Source organism: Triturus cristatus, chromosome 11 (assembly GCF_964204655.1).
Source record: "Triturus cristatus chromosome 11, aTriCri1.1, whole genome shotgun sequence".
NCBI classification, from domain to species: Eukaryota; Metazoa; Chordata; class Amphibia; order Caudata; family Salamandridae; genus Triturus; species Triturus cristatus.
The window spans coordinates 31,046,361-31,065,046 of record NC_140594.1 but is presented as its reverse complement, the minus strand read 5'-3'; the positions used below and the strand labels follow the sequence as shown (position 1 = coordinate 31,065,046).

At 48.9% G+C, this 18,686-nt stretch overlaps 1 protein-coding gene across 2 annotated transcripts in view; it reads right to left on the bottom strand.

The window, feature by feature from the left end:
- Positions 1-18,686, bottom strand: part of ADGRD1 (adhesion G protein-coupled receptor D1) — a 1,181,274-nt gene that overhangs the window by 1,031,313 nt on the left and 131,275 nt on the right. Inside the window, exon 4 of one of the 2 annotated variants that reach the window (XM_085636451.1) lies at positions 10,956-11,048. The exons of the other annotated variant lie outside the window; for it this stretch is intronic. Coding sequence (XP_085492577.1) covers positions 10,956-11,048 — 93 coding nt within the window. The remainder of the gene's footprint in view (positions 1-10,955; positions 11,049-18,686) is intronic. 2 annotated transcript variants of the gene reach the window in all.

The following is an 18,686-nucleotide window of genomic DNA, read 5'->3' as shown; positions in this document are numbered from 1 at the left end:
TAGAAAATTGGGAATGAACATAGGATATATCTGGCCCTGTAGAAGCCCATAACTGGGCGAAATACGTTCGCGGCGCAGAACAGTTCTCTTCATTCAGAAGACTGTAAATAAAGAAATTACAAGAATAAAACATTACAAATCAAGAAAAATACCTCTCGATTCACCGTGATTATAGTATCCATCTTTAAAATAGGGGACATGTCTCACCCGAGGTGCTATCACCCAATCTCGCTAATTGATTGTACATGTAAATTGATGGGCAGGGTCATTTTAGATCGCCTGGAGACTTGGGTAACGGTAAGTTGTCAGGTATACTGTATGGCTTCAGGAGGGGCCTGGGAACTGTTGAGCAGTGTCTCAACCTCCACCTGCTCATAAGCAAGTACACACTAGTCAAAAATGGTTCCATCTATTTGAGTTTTATGGACCTTACATGGGCATTTGACTGGGTGGAGAGAGGTAAACTATGGAAGAAAATGCTGGATTTGGGTATAGACACGGCTTTAGTGCATTTCTTAGCACAAATACATCAGGACATGACTGGGCGGGTCAGGTATGGGGTGAAAGGGGAACTTACCTCTCCTATTAAAATTACCAGAGAGGCACTTGGCATAATTTAGTTGAAACTAGGGTTGATAGTTTCAAGCAAAACTTGGAGGCTTTGTTTAGGTTTAGAAAGAAATTAGGATCGAGACCTATTGAATCGATAATTAACCTTTGTAAGGCTCGCTCTTGCTCTGTAACCTCGCATGGGGCCTGGGTGTGGGGCTTTTGCAATCCCTTTCTCCTTCAGGCCGTGGAGAATAATTTCCTTAAACGATTATTAACAGTTCCAAATAGTCTCCCATCTATTTTTTGTCACAATGAACTTGGTCGGGCCCCTTTAACACACCGTATACAAATTGCTCCAACTTTGCTGTGGCATTCAGCATGGGCAAAGGATGAGCCGGCCCTTAATCGAGCGATAATACTGAATTGCTTTAGCCTTGATCATATGCAGAAGATACCATGGCTGCATTACATACAAAGGCAGTGGAGACAGTGGGGCTGGTGGATTGTTTTTATAACCCTGAACGAGTTGCCAAGATTTCAAAAATCCAGCTGAAAGGGGATATTTTTCTTTTTCAAAAACGCCCAGTGAGCACCTGGAGATAGGGAAAAAGAGAGTTTTTGAATATTTCTCTTTAGTGCGTTTCCCATGTTTAGAGCCCTATCTCTCTTTTTTCTTTTGTCATACGAAAATGTTTTATCTTATTAGATTTAGGTTCAGCATCGCATATTTCCTGGTTTCATATCCTCATAAAGTTTATTGCTATGCCGAACTTGAATCCTGCCCGTGTGACTCTAAATCAACTCAGAACATGTTGCATTTTTTGTTCTTCTGTCGACTCTACAGTAAACCGAGGAGGGATTTTATTATCCCTCTATTCAGACTCTTAAATATTAGGAAGTGTAGGCCGGCTTTGTATCGTCTCCAGCTTTTGAATGAAGAATACGCATGCTTAATGGTGTACAGATACATTTCGACTGCAGTGCATCTGCGAAAATTAGTTGGGAAATGATTTTACCTATTCGTAAATGGCATTTTAGTTTTATTTTACTCTTAATGAATTGCCTCCGAATATAGAGGTTGTTTGGGTATATAGTACAGTTTTTAGCATTTATATTTCTATTGTCTGTGCACTAAATAATGATTACTGCCACAAAATTTTAATCTTTGCTTCTGTTTTTAAATTAGTGATTTGCTGCTATGTAATTATGATTTTTTATTATTATGAATTTTATTGTTATAAATTGTCTGTTTTTTTGTTTTAACTTTTTGATGCCTTCTTTTATGGTTGGAAAAAGAACCGAATAAGGAATATTTGACTGACTGACTGACCTCTCGATTCATCTATTCTGTTGATCGCTTAGCAGTTAGCACACCGCTTGCACTTGAAATAAACTTTGCGTGCGGGAAGCTCCAACCCATGCAGCCTTCCATCACTTGCAGAACACATATACCGTGTGGGCCCGATTCACAAAGGTGAAGTTAGACCAAAAGTCTAACTTTACTACTTTTCAGTATTCACAAAGGTAAGTAACTACTAGTTAACTTACTACTAGTAAAGTTACTACTAGTAAAATTGCTAGTAGTAAAGTTACTAGTAGTAACTTACCTTTGTGAATACTGAAAAGCAGTAAAGTTCGACCTTTGGTCTAAGTTAGACATTTGGTCTAAGTTAAACATTTGGTCAAGCTTTACCTTTGTGAATCGGCCCGGAGTCTTTTCAAGCTCAAACCTGTCCTAGTTTACAAACATGGGTCGCTCCTCAACTATCCAATTCACTAATGAGGGCCACTTTCATGTTGGTACCTGCGCCTATTTAACGTCCACATTTTATGGATGATATGTTGGAAAATACAGAGTTTTTAATGAAGAAGTTGGGTCAGTAATCAATTGTGATAAAGCCCTTAAAAAGAAGGGAAGGACCAGGCAGCGCCCCGATGTTGGAGAGGAACAGAATGAATGAATAAGGATCTTATAAAGCGCTACTGTCACTCATAATTGGGCATCCTGGCGCTATGATGGGAACTGTCGAAATCCCTTCCTAAGAAGTTAGAAACTTATATTACGGAGTAACATAATGCGTCAGGAGCAAGGAAGAGCCAGGCTTTCATTCTTTTTTTGAAGATTTCAATGCCAATTAACGGTAGATGTGGCATCTGCTGAGAGCCCTCTGCTAGAGGTAATATTGGAGCTATAGAAGAGATTATCGACCTATTACCAATAGTTTCTGCCCTGGTTCAAAGAAATTTACAGACGACAGAGACAATGTGCCGTTTGGATAGTGGCAAAATTAATGTTTCAACAGCAGTGTGCCCCTCAGGAGAATTCCCATAGTGTTAGAATAAAAATAGAAATCTCAAGAAATAATAGCTTAGATGGGTAGAATGTATTCAACCTAGGCAACCAGCCCACGTTAGCGGGCTCAACGGCGCAGATGGCATTGGCTAATAGCATTGTCCTCCAAATCCGAGCCGCCAGAGGTGTTCGATGTGGGCGAGCAGGGATCCATGTCCCCATCGGCTCACGTCCTCAGTTGATCCTGGACACCGCCCTGCCCTTCATATTGCAAATATAAAGAGAGGAGTCCTCGGCAGATGTATTAATCGTGGGCATCACCATTGCGCCGTTCAAAGAAACAGGCCTGCGTCTACTTGTAGGTCAAACGCTAAATCAGCGTCCTGATTAATGTTCACAAGCTTTTCAATCAGTGAGGGAGGATGAGAACTCATTAATTAACACATCTATTACATGTTTACTAGAAGCATTCTTTCTGTGTTTAACTTTGTCTTTACTTTGGGCTGCAAGGGTTCTAGGACGTTACAACGCATACCTTTACCCCGACTTGCTGTCGGGGGAGCGCAGGGAGTTGGAATAGTATAATTTACTATTCCAACTCCAGTGTGTGCAACAGTAGGGAAGGTGTTGGCGTTAACTCCAACACCTTCTACCCCCTGCAACAAGCTTTTTATGTTGTAAAGACATGCGTTGTAAAGGCATGCGTTGTAACGCTTATGTTGTAAAGGCTGCTTCCCGGCTGCAAGCATGTCAAATCCATGGTAGTCATTTATAGAGCGAAGTGTGTTTCTGTGGCTGCTTATGGTAGCGAGCTTTGGGCGTATATTAATGTGTCTTCCTTGTAAGTTCTTGAGATTTTAAGGAAGCTTCTCTCCCGCCCAAGGAGTGTACCCTCTTTTATTATCCATGAGGAACTGGGGGTTGACTTTTTAGAAGACATGCTGATGTTACGGCCCTAACTCTTAGGTCTCAGTGTGGGCATGCCCAGCCAAACAGCTAAACCGATTGTTGTTAAAAGACTGTTTGGCACTTGACCAAGCGAGGAATATATAGTGGATCAATTATGTAAAGGATTGTTTTATTAAGCTGGGTCGGCCTAAACTTTTTTATCAACCAGAGTCTCTCCTTAAGGAGGATTACTCTTGGACTACAAAAGCTTTCGGGCCAGAGAGACGATATCATTGATCAAGGGTCTGCTCAAGCACTTTTACCACCACAGACCACCCTTTCAATAGAAGGACATCTTCTACTTGAGCTGTATGATCACTATCGGTTTCTGTTAATTCATTTTGGATTGAACCTAATCCTCCACTTACTAGCAGTGACTCGGGGAAGCGCATATGGTACTACTTGTATCCCCCGCAGCCGTGACAGCCATTCAGCTCAGGACACTTTGCACTTTACTATGTTTCACACTTTCCATAAAACACTAAGAAAGCTTGTTTTTACTCCATTGCTTGTTGATGAACAGTTTGTACAAGTTCATCCTGCCCTGCTTTATCTGATGCTATTACTGGATGTACTGACTTGTCTTAACCTGGCTTACTTTATATCTGGTGCAGTCTGCGCGAGGAAAGCCGTATTTGCTGTTTGATGTGTGTTCCTGCGGGATGTTCCATCGCTGTTTTTATATGCATTTTATTCATGTTTTTAACCAGTTGTTTTTAACTGATTTTGTATTGTGTGCTCTTATGGTTTCATATGATCCCAAATAAAGGTCACTGAATGAATTAACATATCTATTCACTGGATTTGGAGCATACGCCAGTGGCAGTCGGTAATCTACGTAATCTGCTCTGAGATCCTAAAAGCAAAACATCCCTTCCACTGTGACGGCAAGTACGACAGCATAGAGCTAATCTTATCTGATGGGAAACTGGTGGGAAGATTGGTGGGGCTAGGCGGGTGGGTAGATTGGTGGAGCTGGGCGGATATGTGGATCTGGACGGGTGACCGGATTGACTGGGCTGAACAGGTGGGCAGATTGGTAGGGCTGGGTTGGTGGTCGGGTTGGTGGGGCTGAACAGGTGGGCAGAATGGTCGGGCTGGGCAGAATGATGAGGCTAGGCGGGTAGGCAGATTGGTGGGGCTTGGCAGATATGTGGGGCTGGATGGGTGTGCAGATTGGTGGAGCTGGATGGGTGGGCAGATTGGTGGAGCTGGATGGGTGGGCAGATTGGTGGGGATGGACGGATGGGCAGATGGGTGGGGCTGGGCAGAATGATGAGGCTAGTCGGTGGGCAGATTGGTGGGCTGAACGGGTAGGCAGATTGGTAGGGCTGGACTGGTGGGTGAATTGGTAGAGCTGGACCTGCATGCGCTCACCCCAAGTAGCAGTTCAATCCTGTTCAAATATCACCATCCCTGCAGGGATAACCTGTCCCACCAGAAAAATACTTACGAGTTAAAACTATCTAGTAGGTGAAATCTGTAAATTTGAATAAATCCTCCAGTGGCAGAAAAAAAGGGATAGGGGTAAATTCCTGCCCACTATCGGAGGTTGACATGTTTCTGCCTATTTAACCCTTTATGGAGGTCTTGGTGGCCCGCATCAGGACTGAAGTAATTCTCTCTGATGGAAAAATGCAACCGAAGTTTCCCTCTCTTCACATTACCCTCACACCTTGAGAGTGAAGATCAGTGCCAGAGCAAATTATCCATCACTAATCCTCCCTCATCTCCCCAATGAGGTAGCGAGTAGCAGCGTGCACCTTACTCCATTGGAAAAGTGCCAGGAGGGGCCCGATGATGAAGCATGCCACCCACTGGCTGGGTGAGGGCTTACACCCTTAAATGGACACGGTTCTCGTATTTACGGTACCCTTCTTCTCGTTGTGCCTTCCCTACACATCAGAAGCCGTTCGTTCTTTTATGCCTATTTGTAGTTAATAGAAGCCTCACTGACTATGTTCAATGCCCCGGCCCTTTTGCATTACATGATGTACACTTTGGCCTTCTGTAGAGATCACGGACTGCCACCATACCCACCCACATCTGCTGCCACCGTACCCACCCACCCACATCTGCTGGATAGAGGGGAGACCGATCCTACTTTCACACAAGTTTGTGTAAATTACACTTACCTGCTTGAGGTATGGGCAGGCGCACGACAAGTCATGCAGTGCAAACATCTTCCCGATATCGGGTCCTGCAATGTTATCTCCGAGCTTGCGCTAGCGTACAACACTCCTGTGTGATTATTAACTACAGGCACATCCTCAAGAAAGCTGTCTAGACTTCTAGGCGCTGACACATTTAAATGTTATTTGTGAGTTGGATACAGGAGACATTGGTCTGTCCTTTACTTCATTGGGCAAGGCTATGAGGGCGCGTCTCTGAGCCGCGTCACCACAATGACATAGTCTGACAGGATGTATTGCGTTGGTTTTATGGAGTCCTCATCCTCATAGCCGGCATCCGGTGTAATCTCAGGCCTCATAAACCCATCTTTCTCCACAAGAACTAAGCAAATGTTTGATAAAACAGATAAGAGAAGGTGACAGGTGATGAGGTCACATGCAGTTCATTATCAACTATGGTGTCTTGTCTCTGCCAAGAAGAGACATAAGCCAGTGGTTCCCATCTCCATGGTGACACTGTTGTGTCTGAGCGCTCAGATGATGGAGGACAGTGGCGAGCATGGCGATGGATCCCAAAGACCGCTGGAGCTGGGGGCGAGTCAACGGTGTGCCTGGCTCCTCTCTCAAAGACTACAAGGGCAGGAGGCCGAGTAAGTCACATGTCAGGTATGCAAGCGACATGGGACAGGCGCTCAATGACTTGAGCGGCCTTTCCAAGGCACCAATCACTGCTCGCCACACAACCTCAGAGCCCGCTTCCTGTGGAGTTTATTTTGTGCTCTAGACGGAGGCTGTCCTCAAGAAGGAAGACATAAGGGTCGATTCAGTAAAGAATTGATGAGTACAGGAAGTAGTGCTACAGGGGTGTGCTTTTACATACTCTGACATGTCTATGTCTATGTCAATCTGTCCGAAATGTCCAACTCCGTACTAGCAAGTCCCCTCTGTTTATAGTAACTCTATGTGAATGTCAGTACCACTGTAGATGTTTTGTGAAAGTGGAGGTAAGCAGGGCTGGAATTGGAACTAACTTGCTCTGGGAACCCATAACGTAGGGGTCAAGGCGTGTCAGAGGAAAGGGAGTGGAGTCACAAGGGGCGGAGCTTGAAAACCGGAATCTAACAGTTAACTTATTAATTTATATTAAAAGAGTCTGCTGCAAAGAAATCGGAAACAAGGGCAAAGGTGAGAGTAAATATGTTCTATATTACTCAATTGGTCATAAAGAGGCTGCAGTTTAAAATAATTGATAGGATTAGACACCTGCTGCAGAAATCATTGTGTGCCCAGTAAAGATTAGGGGTTTATAATAGCGGTGACATAGCTCTCGTGGTTACCACAGTTCTGTTCTTTCCACTCAGTTTTGATTCAAAGCAGCATAGAGGGTTCATGTGCCTGCTGCAAAGCACAATGTGTAACATGCAGAGCGCACATTTGTTTTTCATTTTGATAGGTAGGTGGGCAACTGCTTTTGACCCTGAGATCATTTTGTTACTCCCAGTTCATAAGTTGCAAACCTTGTAATATAGCACAGTGATCTATGTACCGGCGTCAAGGAGCTGTATGCTAACTATAAGTTATAGGTTTAGAGCCTTATTGTTTTTAAAAATCTATTGTTATTCTTAGTTGCAAAGATAGCTTCCTTTGGGAAGTAACAAAGTTGCATTAATGCAGTGAACCACGGTCATTGCGTTAGGTTTTATATCCTGACCTTGTGTTTCTGCCGACCATTCTCTCTTCACATATAATGTCTACAAGTATGGATGATATGTGATTCCTACACCTTATAAGTTATAACCCTCATTGTTGTGTGTAACATTTCCTGTACATCGATTTACACATATAGAGTGCCTGAGTGTGATTAAAGCGCTCTGGCACCCTACACTGGCATAAGTACCGCTATAGTGGAATTCAATTAAAACAATAGTAGGTGCCATTTACATCTACATTCCTGTAATTACTCATACAAACAGATATATCGTGCATTCTTACATTACAAGCACATCTCTTACAAGGGGAGTGGAAGCATGTGAAAAACCTGCCTCCAAATGACAGCTTCTCTTAAGTCCCTCCTTCCATTCATTTGGCGTCTAGGTGTTGGGCTCCAGACAGCTCTCATCCAGTATTATACTCAAACAACAGGAGGGCTGATAGCCCTTTAAATCCACCCTTTGTTTTGGGCCCAGCTGGAACTGTAAATAAGAAAGCCCCTCGCTGCCTGCAGGTTGCTGCTCCCAACCGAATGCAAACAATGTGTGGGCGCTGCTGGAATGTGTCCTGGTGTCTGAAAATGGCACCACGACAATTTCAGCACGTTTCTCTGGGTCCGCCGGATCCCGGTCCGGCCAGAAGTAGCTGCAGGAACTGGGATCTGGTTTGATCCCGCTATTTTTCATCACTAGAAGTAAGTAAAACTGTACTTCAGCAATACTTTACGTTCTCCAAAATACATTTGTGAGTAGGATTCATCGATGTTTTATTTCTGCAGGACACATTCCTTCCCGGGTCTTACAATGGGACAGAAAGGTTCATGTGTGGCATTATTTGTACTTCATTTCTTGTTTTGTCGTTTTTACAAACTTGTCCCCAGGGCATTAGAACACTCTAGATGCGCACCAGATTGCATTCCACGAAGTTACTTTTTGTTTTATTTTTATGTTTTTTGGGTAGACTAAGTCAGCTGCCCAGAATAACAGGATGTTGAACTGATTGTTACAACTGGCCCTGGGCAACCCGAACCTGTTCGAAAGTAAACCCCTTGGGGTGAATTTAGGTTCGAGAGGAAGTAATATGTTGGCTGTTTGAGACTTGAGGCCAGGTTCGAGGTAGATTATGAACAGGGCGAATCACTGGAAATGACGTCTCATTCACATCAAGGAAACGGTGTGAAAAAGAGACCCGATAGTGTTTCAAATGGTGCCCTCTTAAATGGCAAGTCACAGTCTCTGCATACGTGTCTGTCTATACACGCTTTCACGTGCACAATGTTCCCATTTTGATGCAGCTGATAAGGGATCCAAGGGCGCGCGCACGGGCCGCACAACGCCCACATTTATGGCATCTCCCCCACACATTTGCCTTTATGGTGCCCTGCGCCTCCCTGCCCAGCCCCACTCCCTGCTCAAAATGACTTCCTATTTTTTTAAATATAAAACTCACAACAAAACACTGTTGTTTTATGGAAACCGGCACATGAGAGCGCGCAGCTTCCTCCAGGACCTAGGACTTGTCTAGGGCAGAGGCTCCCAGACCAGGACTGTCACAGGCTATTCACAGCCAGAGGCGGGAAAGGACCGGAAGTTCAGGCCCCGGGGGCGGGGCTGAGAGGAAGCACAGGGCGCCAGGGACTTCATGGCAATGGTGGGGTGTCTTTTAAACACATTGGTCAAGCCGGAAATTATTAGAATGCACATGTTTTGTAGACTTGACCCCACTTACAATAAATCTACTGATATCAATGAGCCCTGAAAAGGTGACTGAGTGCTGAAACATAGATCAGTTTCTACAAATTCAGAGCCAGCTTTCACAGAGTCCAGGTTTGTTTCTACTTTGAATTCTGGGACTAGTAGTCCTGTTTTATAAAGGCATATGCATCGCTACAAATCCCAGAATAAAAAAGACAAAACCTGGACCCGCGCAGCCCATCACGCGTGGACCTGGGAGACTTGACAGGGTTGCTATTGGAAGACGTCTTTCTTTTTTTGCCATCTTTCCTAAAACCCTTTCTGCGGCAGCACAGTGTGCTATGAAACAATCATTGTTGCAGGTCCAGGAAGGCATGCCTGCCCCATCGCCTGCCGAAGCCATGCTCTCAGCCTGCCTATCAGGACATTGCATGTATACACGTCTGCGGCTGCGCACACGTACAGGTCCCAAAGTGCTGAGCACCGCGGGTTCTGATGGGCATGATGCGGGATGTGAAACTGGCAAGCGATTGGGTTTGCTCTTGACAAGCAAGGTTCCTGACATAAGGGCAAATCAGCAATCCATGTTACCCTCAATGACTGCCACGAATCAGTGATCTATCAGGGTCCATATAATTCTGCAATTCAGCCCCTGCCGCATTTTCAGCAGAATGATGCTTTAGTCCCACTGGCCACAAAATCCTTCCTCTTCTGCATACTTTTCCGATTTTTACAGGAAAAAGATGTTCATAGCTCAAACGGATCAACAGTTACTAGAAACTCTGCTGTACACCCTGGCGTGCAGTGGAAGACGCGTGTCCATGCAGCGACAGCCACCTTCCTTATGCTCCTTCCTGCATTTAGGGGTCCACCGATACCAAAGGGATTACAGCTCTGCCCAGACAGTGTTAATCCTAGAAGCATACACAGGTGCCTTCACTCTATGTACAACCAGAGAGGGACTATGCCATTCTTATAGGTACTTTGTAAGTTGGACGGTCTTGGGGAGAGGGAGCCGGCTTCTAACCAGAAGAATTTGAGGAACCAGAAACCCTACGTACACTTCAGCAATCCTGCAGTGAGCACACTCCTTCAGAGCAGATGCAAAAATGTAAGTTTTAATCAACTCTACTAGACTTGTCTGACTGTCTCTCAGCGTGATTCGCCGTCTGGTGGGTCTCTGCTCTGTGCATTAAAGCCTGCTGGGATGTGTCTCATCGTTTGAAAGCTCTCATTGGCTACTTACGCCTCAGAGAGGTTTAGGTACACCCAGCACTTCTCAGATGGCCCTGGGCGTTGCACCTACACCCCGGAGAGACTCTACTAGCAGGACTGTGTCCATGACGTCCAGGTTCTACACTCCAGGAAGGATGTCAGACTCCACTCTGGCATCGCTCTAACTTGGCTGCAAGTACGGCAGAGCTTACATGATCAGTTTGTCAATTAGAAACATTCAAAATGCAAATGAACAACATACATGTATAAATACACAATCATGGATGTTACATATGTTGTAAACCAGAACTCAAATGTTTCCAACCTCCACCCGCCAGCTCCCATGAGATCCAATCGCCTGCAGACAGCGCTTCAAAGACACAGTCTAGGCACACCCGTAAGATTCCTCACCTACTGTCGCAGAGAGGTTAGAGTAGGCAGAGTCATTGGAATGCAGAGAAGAGTTATGGGGAGGGAGCACAGTGAAGTTGTGGATTCTGAGAGCTGAGTGGAACAAAAAGAGACACAATGATCAACAAACACAAACAAGACATGGTGCGGCCATATCTCCCAGCGAGAAGATGACGTCAAGGAAGCCGGGGTTTGAGAAGCAGCACTCCCCCAGTAACACGTGTGCGCTCATCACTTGGGGTGCACCCCACAGAGGATCCCCACAAACATGAGCTGGCACCTGCCCACCACCACCAGAGAACCAGAAACCCCCATATCTAGGGCCCGAGGCGAATCATGCCCCCCTGTAGGAGCCTCTGAGGGTGATTAGCAGAACTGACCTCTCCTGCCTGAGGGTGACCTCTGCAAATACACGTTTGATTTCATCCACCCATGGACAAGGGGGGCCGTATCTCCAGTCACCCATCCCTCATTAACAGGACTTAGCCCCATTGCACGCGTGAGGGTGTCTTCTTTCACTTATGTTTGTATGTTCGGTCAGGTCTGCTGACCCACCTGAAGCCAAACATGTCCAAGGCATTCATCTCTTTACTGAGATGCAAATACAGTGTCTCCTTTCAGGGCGGAGCTCCTGGCTCAGACATCCTGATTAGAAGTGATGCCTACCCAACTCCAAGACAGAGGTCATGACAGGGTTCATCTGGACATTGCACGGTTCCTTCACACCCTTCCTGGAGAAGATACAATGTCAGAACCACCACGTTTGCAGGGTGGTCTCCGGCTCAAGGGTTAGGATGAGGCCCTGGACACTGGGGCAACTGTAAGCCTTGCTGACTTGACCCACTGGAAGGGAACGCTGACCAGCCAGTGGTGGGAGGGGTGGGGGAGGGCCCTGGACACTGGGACAACTGTAAGCCATGATGACTTGACCCACTGGAAGGGAACGCTGACCAGCCAGTGGTGGGACCGGTAGGGGAGGGCTCTGGACACTGGGACAACTGTAAGCCATGCTGACGACCCGCTGGAAGGGATCGCTGACCAGCCAGTGGTGGGAGGGGTGGGGGAGGGCCCTGGACACTGGGACAACTGTAAGCCATGCTGACGACCCGCTGGAAGGGAACGCTGACCAGCCAGTGGTGGGAGGGGTGGGGGCGGGCACTGGACACTGGGACAACTCGAAGCCTTGCTGACTTGACCCGCTGGAAGGGAACGCTGACCAGCCAGTGGTGGGAAGGGTGGGGGAGGGCCCTGGACACTGGAACAACTCGAAGCCTTGCTGACTTGACCCGCTGGAAGGGAACGCTGACCAGCCAGTTGTGGGGGGGTGAGGGAGGGTCCTGGACACTGGGACAGCTGGAAGCCTTGCTGACTTGACCCACTGGAAGGGAACGCTGACCAGCCAGTGGTGGGAGGGGTGGAGGAGGGCTCTGGACACTTGGACAACTCGAAGCCTTGCTGACTTGACCCGCTGGAAGGGAACGCTGACCAGCCAAAGGTGGGGGGGGGGAGGGCCCTGGACACTGGGACAACTCGAAGCCTTGCTGACTTGACCCGCTGGAAGGGAACGCTGACCAGCCAGTGGTGGGATGGGTGGGGGAGGGCCCTGGACACTGGGACAACTGTAAGCCTTGCTGACTTGACCTGCTGGAAGGGAACGCTGACCAGCCAGTGGTGGGAAGGGAGGGCCCTGGACACTGGGACAACTCGAAGCCTTGCAGACTTGACCCACTGGAAGGGAACGCTGACCAGCCAGTGGTGGGAGGGGTGGGGGAGGGCCCTGGACACTTGGACAACTCGAAGCCTTGGAGACTTGACCCACTGGAAGGGAACGCTGACCAGCCAGTGGTGGGAGGGGTGGGGGAGGGCCCTGGACACTGAGACAACACGAAGCCTTGCTGACTTGACCCACTGGAAGGGAACGCTGGCCAGCAAGTGGTGGGAGGGGTGGAGGAGGGCTCTGGACACTGGGACAACTCGGAGCCTTGCTAACTTGACCCACTGGAAGGGAGCGCTGACCAGCCAGTGGTGGGAGGGCTGGGGGAGGGCCCTGGACACTGGGACAACTGGAAGCCTTGCTGACTTGACCCGCTGGAAGGGAACGCTGACCAGCCAGTGGTGGGAGGGGTGGGGGAGGGCCCTGGACATTGGGACAACTCGAAGTCTTGCTGACTTGACCCACTGGAAGGGAGCGCTGACCAGCCAGTGGTGGGAGGGCTGGGGGATGGCCCTGGACACTGGGACAACTCGGAGCCTTGCTAACTTGACCCACTGGAAGGGAGTGCTGACCAGCCAGTGGTAGGATGGGTGGGGGAGGGCCCTGGACACTGGGACAACTGGAAGCCTTGCTGACTTGACCCACTGGAAGGGAACGCTGACCAGCCAGTGGTGGGAGGGGTGGGGGAGGGCTCTGGACACTGGGACAACTCGAAGCCTCGCTGCCTTGACCAACTGAAAGAGAAAGCGAGGCCAGTGGTGGGAGGGGTGGGGAGGGCCCTGAGTAGGTGGAGGGACATTTTAAGGTCCATGTGGTGGTAATTTTTTGCAAAGATGGCCTCGGCGGAGAGTGTTGTGCCAGAGTCACGAGGTCCTTGCAGACCAGTTGGCCATTAGGGGGTCTAGTACACTGCAGAGATGAAGGTTCAGGGCTCACAGCAGGGGCGCTGATCCATAAAACGATGAATGCTCATGATCTGGTATTTCTTTTTGGTTTATGGTTTTAAAAACGATGAATACAACTGTTCCTCAGCTGATGATGACACAGGTTGAGTTTGTTACAGGTGCTGCAAACCCCCAGCAAAATGGTAACATTCATTGGGGTTGGCCCTCATGCTTGGCAACAAGGCAATCTTCATGCAGTTTGTTGCAGTCCAGCACTCCCTGGTGGCCTCTAGCAGTGGTACCTTAAGGCATTTGCCTACAGTGACCTTTTTGTAGCACCCACCCTGGTTTCTTGCGACAAACATTGTGTGAGACTACACTAGACGACGGGAACTGCAACACCAGTTCTACCTCCGGCTACAAAGCCCAACGTCAACATTTGTTTGGCAGGGAGAAGAGGGGTGAGGTGAACATTAAAAAGTCTCTGGGAGGATTCACCTGCTAGAATGAGAGAGGCGCGCTGTAAATAAAGGTTTCCCAACCATGGGGGGCTAGTCATTCCGCACGTCGGTCCTTTTCCCAGTAGCCTGCAGGCTAGGGGGACCCTTTCAGGGGAGGGTGGGCTTCCATGGCCAACTAGTGCCCCCAGGGCACCATTCTAGCCCCGGCCTCCAGCACTGTGAGGCTAGTTGTAGGATTTTTGCCTGAGCTGATTTGGGTTCCCAGTTCGCCCCTACTCACAGCTGAGAGTCTCGGGTGCTTCCAGAAAATTCTCCTGTTTCAATGCGCTACAGTGGTTTCATAATTTCAGCCCTACCCCTGTCTTCGACTCTCCTATTGTGCCATATGGGAGCTTGTCGGGTCCTGAGGTAAGCAGGGCTGAGACCTAACAGCCCCCCTCTGCAGGCGTCAGAGCAGAGACAGCGACTTGCATGTTTCTTTACCTTCTTTTCTCTGTGGGGTTCAGCCCCCACCCCAAGGACGGACGACATGTTCCACTGGTCCAGCAGTCCCCCGGCTCTGTGCTGCACTCTCCTGCCCTTAAGGGCCCCCCGGCTTCCCTGCCTGCAGGGTCAGGTGAGGGATATGACCGCCATAAATGCAACAAATCACCAATGAATGAGGCATGCAGACACAAAGATCGTGGCATTTCTGAGAGTAATGGAATGAAATACATGATGAAAACAAACACATGGTCTGGTCAATGGAGGAAAAAGAAACAGAAATTGTCGAAAAGAGGCAGACAGATACAGAGAGCGATAGAGTGAGAGAAGGAAGAGGGTGGTGAGAAGTGAGAGAAGGGGAAAGAGGGAACGAGAGAGGGAAAGAGAACAGAGAAGGGGAAGCTGTGGAGTGAGGGGCAGAGAGGGAGCATATGAGACAAAGATAATGATGGGGCAGAGGGAGTGATAGATCGTTAGATAGATAGATAGATAGATAGATAGATAGATAGATAGATAGATAGATAGATAGATAGATAGATAGATAGATAGATAGATAGATAGATAGATAGATAGATAGATAGATAGATAGATAGATAGATAGATAGATAGATAGATAGATAGATAGATAGATAGATAGATAGATAGATAGATAGATAGATAGATAGATAGATAGACAGACAGATCCACCAGTCCATTGGATTCTATCCAAGAAGGTCCACAGTTTTAAGCGCCTCGCAACCATTTGTAAGAATTCCCACATAGCACCCAGACACCAGCAGTCCACCAAAGCCCACCCAACAGGATGGAAACAGTAAAGAGCCTGAGCGGGTGGGACATAGAACCGTTAAAAGATCTCTGCTGGAAATGCCTGGACAGAGGACACCGCTTGCAAAGAATCATACTGTGTCAAAACACTTAAACAACAAAGCACACAATCTCCAGCTAAAAACACATCATCAGCCACACAGGGACAAATGATTTACAAAGACAGGAAAACAGCATCATCAAAGCCCAGAAGACCTGGTGAGTCCAGCAAACATCCATCTTCCATCTGGACAGAAGCAGCGGTCCACTCTCTTCGCCAGAGGGGGCATACAACAGTGAGAGATCACCAGCAGTAATAAAACCACAGCCAAAGCCTGTTGTCAATCCATGGACTGCGACCAGCTTGGTACCACCTCGTCAATGCCAGGTGCCGGCGCTGGACACTGCCCTCCAGAGTGGCATAGGGTTTGGATTGTTTGCAAGCACCTGAGGGATGGTGAACTAAACCATAACACAAGCAGAGACGGAGACCCACAGAGGAAAAGCAACCAGGACAGGCATCATGTTAACAAAGACATAGCAAGAAGCCATCAGACCACAAGGACACCTTCAACACACACGTGCCAAAGAAATACCACTAAGGAAAAGAGAAACCAAGCAGCCAATCACACACAGAATTGGCAGTTTAAGAGGAGCAGGACAATAACCAAAGGAAAGCATTACCAACAAGAAAGACAGGGAAGAACCAGGCACGACCTGCACCTCAACTTCACTGCAGATCCAAAATGATGGATTCAAGAAAGACATATTCCAATCCAAATGCAACAACATAAGATCACAAATGCAAAGAATGAAAACTCCACACCAAACTGACTATCAGTAGAGACGCTGGAGGGATATAGCACTCAGGCAGAGGGATACAACCAGCAAGGGGGGTCGCGAGAGGGCACTTAGAGGGATACAACCAGCAAGGGGGGTCGCGAGAGGGCAGGCAGAAGGATACAACCAGCATGGGGGTCGCGAGAGGGCAGGCAGAGAGATACAACCAGCATGGGGGTCGCGAGAGGGCAGGCAGAGGGAGACAACCAGAATGGGGGTTGTGAGAGGGCAGGCAGAGAGATACAACCAGCATGGGGGTCACGAGAGGGCAGGCAGAGAGATACAACCAGCATGGGGGTCGCGAGAGGGCAGGCAGAGGGACACAACAAGCATAGGGGTTGTGAGAGGGCAGGCAGAGGGATACAACCAGCATGGGGGTCGCGAGAGGGCAGGCAGAGGGATACAACCAGCATGGGGGTTGCGAGAGGGCAGGCAGAGAGACACAACAAGCATAGGGGTTGTGAGAGGGCAGGCAGAGGGATACAACCAGCATGGGGTCACAAGAGAGAAGGCAGAGGGAGACAACCAGAATGGGGGTCGCGAGAGGGCAGGCAGAGGAATACAACCAGCATGGGGGTCGCAAGAGGGCAGGCAGAGAGACACAACAAGCATAGGGGTTGTGAGAGGGCAGGCAGAGGGATACAACCAGCATGGGGGTCGCGAGAGGGCACGCAGAGGGATACAACCAGCATGGGGTCACGAGAGGGCAGGCAGAGGGATACAACCAGCAGGGGGTCACAAGAGGGCACGCAGAGGGATACAACCAGCATGGGGACGCGAGAGGGCAGGCAGAGAGACACAACAAGCATAGGGGTTGTGAGAGGGCAGGCAGAGGGATACAACCAGCATGGGGGTCGCGAGAGGGCAGACAGAGGGATACAACCAGCATGGGGGACGCGAGAGCGCAGGCAGAGAGACACAACAAGCATAGGGGTTGTAAGAGGGCAGGCAGAGGGATACAACCAGCATGGGGTCACAAGAGAGAAGGCAGAGGGAGACAACCAGAATGGGGGTCGCGAGAGGGCAGGCAGAGGGATACAACCAGCATGGGGGTCGCAAGAGGGCAGGCAGTCGGCTACAACCAGCATGGGGGTCGCGAGAGGGCAGGCCGAGGGATACAGCCAGCATGGGGGGTGCAAGAGGGCAGGCAGAGGGATACAACCAGCATGGGGGTCGCGAGAGGGCAGGCCGAGGGATACAGCCAGCATGGGGGGTGCAAGAGGGCAGGCAGAGGGATACAACCAGCATGGGGGTCGCGAGAGGGCAGGCAGAGAGATACAACCAGCATGGGGGTCGCGAGAGGGCACGCAGAGGGATACAACCAGCATGGGGGTCGCGAGAGGGCAGGCAGAGAGATACAACCAGCATGGGGGTTGCGAGAGGGCAGGCAGAGGGATACAACCAGTATGGGGGTCGCGAGAGGGCAGGCAGTCGGCTACAACCAGCATGGGGGTCGCGAGAGGGCAGGCCGAGGGATACAGCCAGCATGGGGGGTGCAAGAGGGCAGGCAGAGGGATACAACCAGCATGGGGGTCGCGAGAGGGCAGGCCGAGGGATACAGCCAGCATGGGGGGTGCAAGAGGGCAGGCGGAGGGATACAACCAGCATGGGGGTTGCGAGAGGGCAGGCGGAGGGATACAACCAGCATGGGGGTCGCGAGAGGGCAGGCCGAGGGATACAGCCAGCATGGGGGGTGCAAGAGGGCAGGCGGAGGGATACAACCAGCATGGGGGTCGCGAGAGGGCAGGCAGAGAGATACAACCAGCATGGGGGTCGCGAGAGGGCACGCAGAGGGATACAACCAGCATGGGGGTCGCGAGAGAATCAACCACAAAGACACACCAGAACTAAAGGTGATCTCTAGTCGCCCTGGGATCAGATGTAGAACAACCTTGGCGACGCAGAAACACAAACAAGCCTGTAGCAATGACCAAAAAGAAACACCCACAGGAGCATCTACAGTACAAAGTGTCTTGACCTTTGAACAACAACGTGACAGAAATTGGCGAGTCAAGGCAAGTCATGGAGGTAAAAATATATAACCCTGAAACACTACAAATGTAAATAAGCAAGGTAATGAGGTGCAAAAGCGAGGTAGCCTGACACGTAACACCAGCAAAAACAGACAAGAGCCACAACTAGATTAAAATTGCGAACGTGTTGCTATGCCAACAGGCAGTCTGCAGTTTTTACATGCGAGAGGCTGAATGAATCTTTTCTCCCAAACCGAAGGGAACATACTAATATGGAGTGAGCTTACTGCGAGCAAAGGCAACAAAGAACTATGTCCTTACTAACTGATAATAATGCATCCTGTAAAACAATACAAACCACCCTAACACCACCAACAAAGAAAGACAATCCCAGACAGCAAAACAAACAGCCACAAAAAACATGCAAACACTTGAGCTCTGCATTCTTGATGGCAGAGGGACTCACTGGGACAATCGACTACTCCTTCCACGTATGCGACAGCGTGGAAGTCTAGTCAATCGCTAGTGTACCCACAAATCCTGTCAAGGCTTTCACCGCTAGCCCACTCACC